This window comes from Cherax quadricarinatus, chromosome 62 (assembly GCF_038502225.1).
Source record: "Cherax quadricarinatus isolate ZL_2023a chromosome 62, ASM3850222v1, whole genome shotgun sequence".
Lineage (NCBI taxonomy): Eukaryota > Metazoa > Arthropoda > Malacostraca > Decapoda > Parastacidae > Cherax > Cherax quadricarinatus.
Genome location: NC_091353.1, coordinates 19,016,498 through 19,030,775, shown reverse-complemented (window position 1 = coordinate 19,030,775; position 14,278 = coordinate 19,016,498). Strand labels below are relative to the sequence as shown.

At 29.2% G+C, this 14,278-nt stretch overlaps 1 protein-coding gene across 1 annotated transcript in view; it reads right to left on the bottom strand.

Moving 5' to 3' along the window:
• The window catches only part of SMC5 (structural maintenance of chromosomes 5), a 454,493-nt gene that overhangs the window by 49,579 nt on the left and 390,636 nt on the right, over positions 1–14,278 (bottom strand). The window contains exon 15 of the mRNA XM_070098521.1: positions 12,438–12,553. Coding sequence (XP_069954622.1) covers positions 12,438–12,553 — 116 coding nt within the window. The remainder of the gene's footprint in view (positions 1–12,437; positions 12,554–14,278) is intronic.

The window sequence follows — 14,278 nt, the reverse complement described above, 5'->3', positions numbered from 1 at the left end:
CATAAACTATGTTCTAGTGTATCATAAACTGTTCTAGTGTATCATAAACTATGTTCTAGTGTATCATAAACTATGTTCTAGTGTATCATAAACTATGTTCTAGTGTATCATAAACTATGTTCTAGTGTATCATAAACTGTTCTAGTGTATCATAAACTGTTCTAGTGTATCATAAACTGTTCTAGTGTATCATAAACTATGTTCTAGTGTATCATAAACTGTTCTAGTGTATCATAAACTGTTCTAGTGTATCATAAACTATGTTCTAGTGTATCATAAACTATGTTCTAGTGTATCATAAACTATGTTCTAGTGTATCATAAACTATGTTCTAGTGTATCATAAACTGTTCTAGTGTATCATAAACTATGTTCTAGTGTATCATAAACTATGTTCTAGTGTATCATAAACTATGTTCTAGTGTATCATAAACTATGTTCTAGTGTATCATAAACTATGTTCTAGTGTATCATATAATATGTTCTAGTGTATCATAAACTATGTTCTAGTGTATCATAAACTATGTTCTAGTGTATCATAAACTATGTTCTAGTGTATCATAAACTATGTTCTAGTGTATCATAAACTATGTTCTAGTGTATCATAAACTATGTTCTAGTGTATCATAAACTATGTTCTAGTGTATCATAAACTATGTTCTAGTGTATCATAAACTATGTTCTAGTGTATCATAAACATAAATGTTCTAGTGTATCATAAACTAGTGTTCTAGTGTATCATAAACATATGTTCTAGTGTATCATAAACTATGTTCTAGTGTATCATATGTTCTAGTGTATCATAAATGTTCTAGTGTATCATAAACTATGTTCTAGTGTATCATAAACTATGTTCTAGTGTATCATAAAAACATAAATGTTCTAGTGTATCATAAACTATGTTCTAGTGTATCATAAACTATGTTCTAGTGTATCATAAACTATGTTCTAGTGTATCATAAACTATGTTCTAGTGTATCATAAACTATGTTCTAGTGTATCATAAACTATGTTCTAGTGTATCATAAACTATGTTCTAGTGTATCATAAACTATGTTCTAGTGTATCATAAACTATGTTCTAGTGTATCATAACTATGTTCTAGTGTATCATAAACTATGTTCTAGTGTATCATAAACTATGTTCTAGTGTATCATAAACTATGTTCTAGTGTATCATAAACTATGTTCTAGTGTATCATAAACTATGTTCTAGTGTATCATAAACTATGTTCTAGTGTATCATAAACTATGTTCTAGTGTATCATAAACTATGTTCTAGTGTATCATAAACTATGTTCTAGTGTATCATAAATTGTTCTAGTGTATCATAAACTATGTTATAGTGTATCATAAACTATGTTCTAGTGTATCATAAACTATGTTCTAGTGTATCATAAACTGTTCTAGTGTATCATAAAAATCATATGTTCTAGTGTATCATAAACTATGTTCTAGTGTATCATAAACTATGTTCTAGTGTATCATAAACTATGTTCTAGTGTATCATAAACTATGTTCTAGTGTATCATAAACTATGTATCTACTATGTTCTAGTGTATCATAAACTATGTTCTAGTGTATCATAAATATGTTCTAACTATGTTCTAGTGTATCATAAATGTTCTAGTGTATCATAAGTGTATCATAAATTGTTCTAGTGTATCATAAACTATGTTATAGTGTATCATAAACTATGTTCTAGTGTATCATAAACTATGTTCTAGTGTATCATAAACTGTTCTAGTGTATCAAACTATGTTCTAGTGTATCATAAACTGTTCTAGTGTATCTGTTCTAGTGTATCATAAACTATGTTCTAGTGTATCATAAACTATGTTCTAGTGTATCATAAACTATGTTCTAGTGTATCATAAACTATGTTCTAGTGTATCATAAACTATGTTCTAGTGTATCATAAACTATGTTCTAGTGTATCATAAACTATGTATCATAAACTATGTTAGTGTATCATAAACTATGTTCTAGTGTATCATAAACTATGTTCTAGTGTATCATAAACTATGTTCTAGTGTATCATAAACTATGTTCTAGTGTATCATAAACTATGTTCTAGTGTATCATAAACTATGTTCTAGTGTATCATAAACTATGTTCTAGTGTATCATAAACTATGTTCTAGTGTATCATAAACTATGTTCTAGTGTATCATAAACTATGTTCTAGTGTATCATAAACTATGTTCTAGTGTATCATAAAATATGTTCTAGTGTATCATAAACTATGTTCTAGTGTATCATAAACTATGTTCTAGTGTATCATAAACTATGTTCTAGTGTATCATAAACTATGTTCTAGTGTATCATAAACTATGTTCTAGTGTATCATAAACTGTTCTAGTGTATCATAAACTATGTTCTAGTGTATCATAAACTATGTTCTAGTGTATCATAAACTATGTTCTAGTGTATCATAAACTATGTTCTAGTGTATCATAAACTATGTTCTAGTGTATCATAAACTATGTTCTAGTGTATCATAAACTATGTTCTAGTGTATCATAAACTATGTTCTAGTGTATCATAACTATGTTCTAGTGTATCATAAACTATGTTCTAGTGTATCATAAACTATGTTCTAGTGTATCATAAACTATGTTCTAGTGTATCATAAACTATGTTCTAGTGTATCATAAACTGTTCTAGTGTATCATAAACTATGTTCTAGTGTATCATAAACTGTTCTAGTGTATCATAAACTATGTTCTAGTGTATCATAAACTGTTCTAGTGTATCATAAACTATGTATCATAAACTATGTTCTAGTGTATCATAAACTATGTTCTAGTGTATCATAAACTATGTTCTAGTGTATCATAAACTATGTTCTAGTGTATCATAAACTGTTCTAGTGTATCATAAACTATGTTCTAGTGTATCATAAACTATGTTCTAGTGTATCATAAACTATGTTCTAGTGTATCATAAACTGTTCTAGTGTATCATAAACTATGTTCTAGTGTATCATAAACTATGTTCTAGTGTATCATAAACTATGTTCTAGTGTATCATAAACTATGTTCTAGTGTATCATAAACTATGTTCTAGTGTATCATAAACTATGTTCTAGTGTATCATAAACTATGTTCTAGTGTATCATAAACTATGTTCTAGTGTATCATAAACATAAATGTTCTAGTGTATCATAAATGTTCTAGTGTTCTAGTGTATATGTTCTCGTGTATCATAAACTATGTTCTAGTGTATCATAAACTATGTTCTAGTGTATCATAAACTGTTCTCGTGTATCATAAACTGTGTTCTAGTGTATCATAAACTATGTTCTAGTGTATCATAAACTGTTCTAGTGTATCATAAACTATGTTCTAGTGTATCATAAAAATCATAAACTGTTCTAGTGTATCATAAACTATGTTCTAGTGTATCATAAACTGTTCTAGTGTATCATAAACTATGTTCTAGTGTATCATAAACTATGTTCTAGTGTATCATAAACTATGTTCTACTGTATCATAAACTATGTTCTAGTGTATCATAAACTATGTTCTAGTGTATCATAAACTATGTTCTAGTGTATCATAAACTATGTTCTAGTGTATCATAAACTATGTTCTAGTGTATCATAAACTATGTTCTAGTGTATCATAAACTATGTTCTAGTGTGTCATAAACTATGTTCTACTGTATCATAAACTATGTTCTAGTGTGTCATAAACTATGTTCTAGTGTATCATAAACTATGTTCTAGTGTGTCATAAACTATGTTCTATTGTATCATAAACTATGTTCTAGTGTGTCATAAACTATGTTCTAGTGTATCATAAACTGTTCTAGTGTATCATAAAGTATGTTCTAGTGTATCATAAAGTATGTTCTAGTGTATCATAAACTATGTTCTAGTGTTCTAGTGTATCATAAACTAGTGTTCTAAACTGTTCTAGTGTATCATCATAGTGTATCTATGTTCTAGTGTATCATAAACTATGTACTAGTGTATCATAAACTATGTTCTAGTGTATCATAAATGTTCTAGTGTATCATAAATAAATCATAAATGTTCTAGTGTATCATAAACTAGTGTTCTAGTGTATCATAAATGTTCTAGTGTATCATAAACTATGTTCTAGTGTATCATAAACATATGTTCTAGTGTATCATAAACTATGTTCTAGTGTATCATAAATCATAAACTGTTCTAGTGTATCATATGTTCTAATCATAAATGTTCTAGTGTATCATAAACTATGTTCTAGTGTATCATAAACTGTTCTAGTGTATCATAAACTGTTCTAGTGTATCATAAACTATGTTCTAGTGTATCATAAACTATGTTCTAGTGTATCATAAACTATGTTCTAGTGTATCATAAACTATGTTCTAGTGTATCATAAACTATGTTCTAGTGTATCATAAACTATGTTCTAGTGTATCATAAACTATGTTCTAGTGTATCATAAACTATGTTCTAGTGTATCATAAACTATGTTCTAGTGTATCATAAACTGTTCTCGTGTATCATAAACTATGTTCTAGTGTATCATAAACTATGTTCTAGTGTATCATAAACTGTTCTCGTGTATCATAAACTGTGTTCTAGTGTATCATAAACTATGTTCTAGTGTATCATAAACTGTTCTAGTGTATCATAAACTATGTTCTAGTGTATCATAAACTGTTCTAGTGTATCATAAACAATGTTCTAGCGTATCATAAACTATGTTCTAGTGTATCATAAACTATGTTCTAGTGTATCATAAACTATGTTCTAGTGTATCATAAATTATGTTCTAGTGTATCATAAACTATGTTCTAGTGTATCATAAACTATGTTCTAGTGTATCATAAACTATGTTCTAGTGTATCATAAACTATGTTCTAGTGTATCATAAACTGTTCTAGTGTATATGTTCTAGTGTATCATATGTTCTAGTGTATCATAAACTATGTTCTGTTCTAGTGTATCATAAACTATGTTCTAGTGTATCATGTTCTAGTGTATCATAAACTATGTTCTAGTGTATCATAAATGTTCTAGTGTATCATAAATCTATGTTCTAGTGTATCATAAACTATGTTCTAGTGTATCATAAACTATGTTCTAGTGTATCATAAACTATGTTCTAGTGTATCATAAATGTTCTAGTGTATCATAAACTATGTTCTAGTGTATCATAAACTATGTTCTAGTGTATCATAAACTATGTTCTAGTGTATCATAAACTATGTTCTAGTGTATCATAAACTGTTCTAGTGTATCATAAACTATGTTCTAGTGTATCATAAACTATGTTCTAGTGTATCATAAACTATGTTCTAGTGTATCATAAACTGTTCTACTGTATCATAAACTATGTTCTAGTGTATCATAAACTATGTTCTAGTGTATCATAAACTCTGTTCTAGTGTATCATAAACTATGTTCTAGTGAATCATAAATGTTATAGTGTATCATAAACTATGTTCTAGTGTATCATAAACTGTTCTAGTGTATCATACTGTGTATCATAAACATAAACTGTTCTAGTGTATCATAATATATGATCTAGTGTATCATAAACTGTTCTAGTGTATCATAAACTATGTTCTAGTGTATCTACTATGTTGTATCATAAACTATGTTCTAGTGTATCATAAACTATGTTCTAGTGTATCATAAACTATGTTCTAGTGTATCATAAACTATGTTCTAGTGTATCATAAACTATGTTCTAGTGTATCATAAACTATGTTCTAGTGTATCATAAACTGTTCTAGTGTATCATAAACTATGTTCTAGTGTATCATAAACTGTTCTAGTGTATCATAAACTATGTTCTAGTGTATCATAAACTATGTTCTAGTGTATCATAAACTGTTCTAGTGTATCATAAACTGTTCTAGTGTATCATCATAAACTGTTCTAGTGTATCATAAACTGTTCTAGTGTATCATAAACTATGTTCTAGTGTATCATAAACTATGTTCTAGTGTATCATAAACTATGTTCTAGTGTATCATAAACTATGTTCTAGTGTATCATAAACTATGTTCTAGTGTATCATAAACTATGTTCTAGTGTATCATAAACTATGTTCTAGTGTATCATAAACTATGTTCTAGTGTATCATAAACTAGTGTATCATAAACTATGTTCTAGTGTATCATAAACTATGTTCTAGTGTATCATAAACTATGTTCTAGTGTATCATCTATCTAGTGTATCATAAACTATGTTCTAGTGTTCTAGTGTATCATAAACTATGTTCTAGTGTATCATAAACATAAATGTTCTAGTGTATAATAAACTATGTTCTAGTGTATCATAAACTATGTTCTAGTGTCTCATAAACTATGTTCTAGTGTATCATAAACATAAATGTTCTAGTGTATCATAAACTATGTTCTAGTGTATCATAAACTATGTTCTAGTGTATCATAAACTATGTTCTAGTGTATCATAAACTATGTTCTAGTGTATCATAAACTATGTTCTAGTGTATCATAAACTATGTTCTAGTGTATCATAAACTATGTTCTAGTGTATCATAAACTATGTTCTAGTGTATCATAAACTGTTCTAGTGTATCATAAACTATGTTCTAGTGTATCATAAACTATGTTCTAGTGTATCATAAACTATGTTCTAGTGTATCATAAATCATAAACTGTTCTAGTGTATCATAAACTATGTTCTAGTGTATCATAAAATGTTCTAGTGTATCATAAACTATGTTCTAGTGTATCATAAACTATGTTCTAGTGTATCATAAACTATGTTCTAGTGTATTATAAACTGTTCAAGTGTATCATAAACTATGTTCTAGTGTATCGTAAACTGTTCTAGTGTATCATAAACTATGTTCTAGTGTATCATAAACTATGTTCTAGTGTATCATAAACTATGTTCTAGTGTATCATAAACTATGTTCTAGTGTATCATAAACTATGTTCTAGTGTATCATAAACTGTTCTAGTGTATCATAAACTATGTTCTAGTGTATCATAAACTATGTTCTAGTGTATCATAAACTATGTTCTAGTGTATCATAAACTATGTTCTAGTGTATCATAAACTATGTTCTAGTGTATCATAAACTATGTTCTAGTGTATCATAAACTATGTTCTAGTGTATCATAAACTATGTTCTAGTGTATCATAAACTGTTCTAGTGTATCATAAACTATGTTCTAGTGTATCATAAACTGTTCTAGTGTATCATAAACTATGTTCTAGTGTATCATATGTTCTAATCATATGTTCTAGTGTATCATAAACTATGTTCTAGTGTATCATAAACTATGTTCTAATGTATCATACTGTTCTAGTGTATCATAAACTATGTTCTAGTGTATCATAAACTATGTTCTAGTGTATCATAAACTATGTTCTAGTGTATCATAAACTATGTTCTAGTGTATCATAAACTATGTTCTAGTGTATCATAAACTATGTTCTAGTGTATCATAAACTATGTTCTAGTGTATCATAAACTATGTTCTAGTGTATCATAAACTGTTCTAGTGTATCATAAACTATGTTCTAGTGTATCATAAACTGTTCTAGTGTATCATAAACTATGTTCTAGTGTATCATAAACTATGTTCTAGTGTATCATAAACTATGTTCTAGTGTATCATAAACTATGTTCTAGTGTATCATAAACTATGTTCTAGTGTATCATAAACTATGTTCTAGTGTATCATAAACTATGTTCTAGTGTATCATAAACTGTTCTAGTGTATCATAAACTATGTTCTAGTGTATCATAAACTATGTTCTAGTGTATCATAAACTATGTTCTAGTGTATCATAAACTGTTCTAGTGTATCATAAACTATGTTCTAGTGTATCTATCATAAACTATGTTCTAGTGTATCATGTTCTAATGTTCTAGTGTATCATAAACTATGTTCTAGTGTATCATAAACTATGTTCTAGTGTATCATAAACTGTTCTAGTGTATCATAAACTGTTCTAGTGTATCATAAACTATGTTCTAGTGTATCATAAACTATGTTCTAGTGTATCATAAACTATGTTCTAGTGTATCATAAACTGTTCTAGTGTATCATAAACTGTTCTAGTGTATCATAAACTATGTTCTAGTGTATCATAAACTATGTTCTAGTGTATCATAAACTATGTTCTAGTGTATCATAAACTATGTTCTAGTGTATCATAAACTATGTTCTAGTGTATCATAAACTATGTTCTAGTGTATCATAAACTATGTTCTAGTGTATCATAAACTATGTTCTAGTGTATCATAAACTGTTCTAGTGTATCATAAACTGTTCTAGTGTATCATAAACACTATGTTCTAGTGTATCATAAACTATGTTCTAGTGTATCATAAACTATGTTCTAGTGTATCATAAACTATGTTCTAGTGTATCATAAACTATGTTCTAGTGTATCATAAACTATGTTCTAGTGTATCATAAACTATGTTCTAGTGTATCATAAACTATGTTCTAGTGTATCATAAACTATGTTCTAGTGTATCATAAACTGTTCTAGTGTATCATAAACTATGTTCTAGTGTATCATAAACTGTTCTAGTGTATCATATCTATGTTCTAGTGTATCATATGTTCTAGTGTATCATAAACTATGTTCCTGTGTATCATAAACAATGTTCTAGTGTATCAAACTATGTTCTAGTGTATCATAAACTATGTTCTAGTGTATCATAAACTATGTTCTAGTGTATCATAAACTATGTTCTAGTGTATCATAAACTATGTTCTAGTGTATCATAAACTATGTTCTAGTGTATCATAAACTGTTCTAGTGTATCATAAACTGTTCTAGTGTATCATAAACTATGTTTTAGTGTATCATAAAGTGTTCTAGTGTATCATAAACTGTTCTAGTGTATCATAAACAATGTTCTAGCGTATCAAACTATGTTCTAGTGTATCATAAACTATGTTCTAGTGTATCATAAACTATGTTCTAGTGTATCATAAACTATGTTCTAGTGTATTATAAACTATGTTCTAGTGTATCATAAATCATAAACTGTTCTAGTGTATCATACTGTTCTAGTGTTCTAATGTATCATAAACTATGTTCTAGTGTATCATAAACTATGTTCTAGTGTATCATAAACTATGTTCTAGTGTATCATAAACTATGTTCTAGTGTATCATAAACTGTTCTAGTGTATCATAAACTATGTTCTAGTGTATCATAAACTATGTTCTAGTGTATCATAAACTATGTTCTAGTGTATCATAAACTATGTTCTAGTGTATCATAAACTATGTTCTAGTGTATCATAAATAAGTGTATCATAAACTGTTCTAGTGTATCATAAACTATGTTCTAGTGTATCATAAACTATGTTCTAGTGTATCATAAAAGTGTATCTAAACTATGTTCTAGTGTATCATAAACTATGTTCTAGTGTATCATAAACTATGTTCTAGTGTATCATATGTTCTAGTGTATCATAAACTATGTTCTAGTGTATCATAAACTATGTTCTAGTGTATCATAAACTATGTTCTAGTGTATCATAAACTATGTTCTAGTGTATCATAAACTATGTTCTAGTGTATCATAAACTGTTCTAGTGTATCATAAACTATGTTATAGTGTATCATAAACTATGTTCTAGTGTATCATAAACTATGTTATAGTGTATCATAAACTATGTTCTAGTGTATCATAAACTATGTTCTAGTGTATCATAAACTATGTTATAGTGTATCATAAACTATGTTATAGTGTATCATAAACTATGTTCTAGTGTATCATAAACTATGTTCTAGTGTATCATAAACTATGTTCTAGTGTATCATAAACTGTTCTAGTGTATCATAAACTATGTTCTAGTGTATCATAAACTGTTCTAGTGTATCATAAACTATGTTCTAGTGTATCATAAACTATGTTCTAGTGTATCATAAACTATGTTCTAGTGTATCATAAACTGTTCTAGTGTATCATAAACTATGTTCTAGTGTATCATAAACTATGTTCTAGTGTATCATAAACTATGTTCTAGTGTATCATAAACTATGTTCTAGTGTATCATAAAGTGTTCTAGTGTATCATAAACTATGTTCTAGTGTATCATAAACTATGTTCTAGTGTATCATAAACTATGTTCTAGTGTATCATAAACTATGTTCTAGTGTATCATAAACTATGTTCTAGTGTATCATAAACTATGTTCTAGTGTATCATAAACTATGTTCTAGTGTATCATACTGTTCTAACATAAACTATGTTCTAGTGTATCATAAACTATGTTCTAGTGTTCTAGTGTATCATAACTATGTTCTAGTGTATCATAAACTATGTTCTAGTGTATCATAACTATGTTCTAGTGTATCATCTAGTGTATCATAAATGTTCTAGTGTATCATAAACTATGTTCTAGTGTATCATAAACTGTTCTAGTGTATCATAAATCTATGTTCTAGTGTATCATCATGTTCTAGTGTATCATAAATGTTCTAGTGTATCATAAACTATGTTCTAGTGTATCATAAACTATGTTCTAATCATAAACTGTTCTAGTGTATATGTTCTAGTGTATCAAAAACTATGTTCTAGTGTATCATAAACTATGTTCTAGTGTATCATAAACTATGTTCTAGTGTATCATAAACTGTTCTAGTGTATCATAAACTATGTTCTAGTGTATCATAAACTGTTCTAGTGTATCGTAAACTGTTCTAGAGTATCATAAACTGTTCTAGTGTATCATAAACTATGTTCTAGTGTATCGTAAACTGTTCTAGAGTATCATAAACTGTTCTAGTGTATCATAAACTGTTCTAGTGTATCATAAACTATGTTCTAGTGTATCATAAACTGTTCTAGTGTATCATAAACTATGTTCTAGTGTATCATAAACTATGTTCTAGTGTATCATAAACTATGTTCTAGTGTATCATAAACTATGTTCTAGTGTATCATAAACTATGTTCTAGTGTATCATAAACTATGTTCTAGTGTATCATAAACTGTTCTAGTGTATCATAAACTATGTTCTAGTGTATCATAAACTATGTTCTAGTGTATCATAAACTATGTTCTAGTGTATCATAAACTATGTTCTAGTGTATCATAAACTATGTTCTAGTGTATCATAAACTATGTTCTAGTGTATCATAAACTATGTTCTAGTGTATCATAAACTGTTCTAGTGTATCATAAACTATGTTCTAGTGTATCATAAACTATGTTCTAGTGTATCATAAACTATGTTCTAGTGTATCATAAACTATGTTCTAGTGTATCATAAACTGTTCTAGTGTATCATAAACTATGTTCTAGTGTATCATAAACTATGTTCTAGTGTATCATAAACTGTTCTAGTGTATCATAAACTATGTTCTAGTGTATCATAAACTATGTTCTAGTGTATCATAAACTGTTCTAGTGTATCATAAACTATGTTCTAGTGTATCATAAACTGTTCTAGTGTATCATAAACTATGTTCTAGTGTATCATAAACTGTTCTAGTGTATCATAAACTGTTCTAGTGTATCATAAACTATGTTCTAGTGTATCATAAACTGTTCTAGTGTATCATAAACTGTTCTAGTGTATCATAAACTATGTTCTAGTGTATCATAAACTGTTCTAGTGTATCATAAACTATGTTCTAGTGTATCAAACTATGTTCTAGTGTATCATAAACTGTTCTAGTGTATCATAAACTATGTTCTAGTGTATCATAAACTATGTTCTAGTGTATCATAAACTATGTTCTAGTGTATCATAAACTATGTTCTAGTGTATCATAAACTATGTTCTAGTGTATCATAAACTATGTTCTAGTGTATCATAAACTGTTCTAGTGTATCATAAACTATGTTCTAGTGTATCATAAACTATGTTCTAGTGTATCATAAACTATGTTCCAGTGTATCATAAACTGTTCTAGTGTATCATAAACTATGTTCTAGTGTATCATAAACTATGTTCTAGTGTATCATAAACTGTTCTAGTGTATCATAAACTATGTTCTAGTGTATCATAACTATGTTCTAGTGTATCATAAACTATGTTCTAGTGTATCATAAACTATGTTCTAGTGTATCATAAACTGTTCTAGTGTATCATAAACTATGTTCTAGTGTATCATAAACTGTTCTAGTGTATCATAAACTATGTTCTAGTGTATCATAAACTATGTTCTAGTGTATCATAACTATGTTCTAGTGTATCATAAACTATGTTCTAGTGTATCATAAACTATGTTCTAGTGTATCATAAACTATGTTCTAGTGTATCATAACTATGTTCTAGTGTATCATAAACTATGTTCTAGTGTATCATAACTATGTTCTAGTGTATCATAAACTGTTCTAGTGTATCATAAACTATGTTCTAGTGTATCATAAACTATGTTCTAGTGTATCATAAACTATGTTATAGTGTATCATAAACTATGTTCTAGTGTATCATAAACAATGGTTGAGAAGTTAGTGGTATATAATATGTTATTCATACATGTTTCTGCTAGTTTCTAGTTCCTCCTGGTGGTTCTCTACCAGCATCTGGGCCTCGTCCAGCTGCCGACGCAGTTGTCGTATCTCTACTTCTCTCTTATGGTAATCTTGCAGCTCCTGTTGGATGATGTGATGGAATAAGTATTAAATATTTAATTTGTTATAAGGTTATCAGGTGTTAATCGTTCCCAGTTACAATAAAATATGGATACAATTACTGTTTTTATACAAATGCAAGTTCATTTTAATTTTTTTTTCAACAAAATGGCCGTATCCCATCGAGGCAGGTGATCTAAAACAGAAAAAACTTAGTAGGTAAGACACATAGGCAACAGTTAGGCAACTTTATTCCGAAACGTTTCACCTACACAGTAGGCTTCTTCAGTCGAGTACAGAAAATAGGCAGGAACAGTAAAGATGTGAAGACAATGTAATCAGTCCATCACCCTTGAAGTCGTAGATTTGAGGTTGTCAGTCCCTCAGCCTGGAGAAGTTCAGTTCCATAGTCTGGAACTAACTGAAGATCAAGCGGCAGTGCGGAGACTTAAATACTGTCGGAAGGAGTGGTGCAGAGTAGTAGTAGTGAGAACGCAGCCACTGAGAGGTCATGTCCCTCTCAGATCAAACAATTCTCACTTGAAAAAGTTGTCCAATGTGTTTTCTGTACCAAGATGCCATTGTGTTGCAGTGTCTGACAGGGTGAATATAAAAATGGTATACAATACCGACAGGTTGGTAGGTAAGACACATAGGCAACAGTCAGGCAACTTTATTCCGAAACATTTCGCCTACACAGTAGGCTTCTTCAGTCGAGTACAGTTCCACATTAAGAGGCTATTGAGGAAACTTAAGGCACACGGAATAGGAGGAGAAATTTTTTCCTGGGTAGAGGCATGGTTGACAAATAGGCAGCAGAGAATTTGCATAAATGGGGAGAAATCAGAATGGGGGCACATCACAACCGGTGTTCTACAGGGGTCAGTGTTGGGCCCCTTGTTGTCCACAATCTACATAAATGACATAGATAGGGAATAAATAGTGACATAAGCAAATTTGCTGATGACATCAAAATAGGCTGTCCAATTCATTCTAATGAGGACATTAGAGCACTCCAGGATGATTTGAATAGACTGATGCAATGGTCAGAGAAGTGGCAGATGCAGTTTAACCCTTTGACTGTTTTCGACATATAAATACGTCTTACGAGCCAATGTTTCTGACGTATATATACTCAATAATTCTAGCGGCTTCAAATCAAGTGGGAGAAAGCTGGTAGGCCCACATGTGAGAGAATGGGTCTGTGTGGTCAGTGTGCACCACATAAAAAAAATCCTGCAGCACACATTGCGTAATGAGAAAAAAAAAACTCTGATCGTTTTTTTGGAATAAAACGCCGACTTTGAGGTGTATTTTCGTATAGTATTTATCGTTGTATTCGCGTTTTCATGGTCTTAGGTGATAAAATGGAAAACATATTACAGAAATAGAGATGATTTTCATTACTTTTACGATGAAAATGACCTTGAAACTGAGCTCAAAGTAGGGGAAATGTTCGATTTTTACCAATGTTCAAGAGTACATAAATCACACCACACGTCCAATACACGTCAACTGGGGAGTCTAATATTCTTTCACTAGTGCACTGATATTATTTATACCATTTTTACAATAATGCAGTCGTCTGCATAACAGTAAATTTTGTATTTTTTTGTATGAATAAAAAATCAAAATAGAAAGCAATAATAATATAAGAGGGGCCTAGAGATGTGACTAATGAACAGAGCATATGTTATTTTAGTGCCACGAATGTCTACCTTGTTTATTCTGGACCCTATTTTGAAA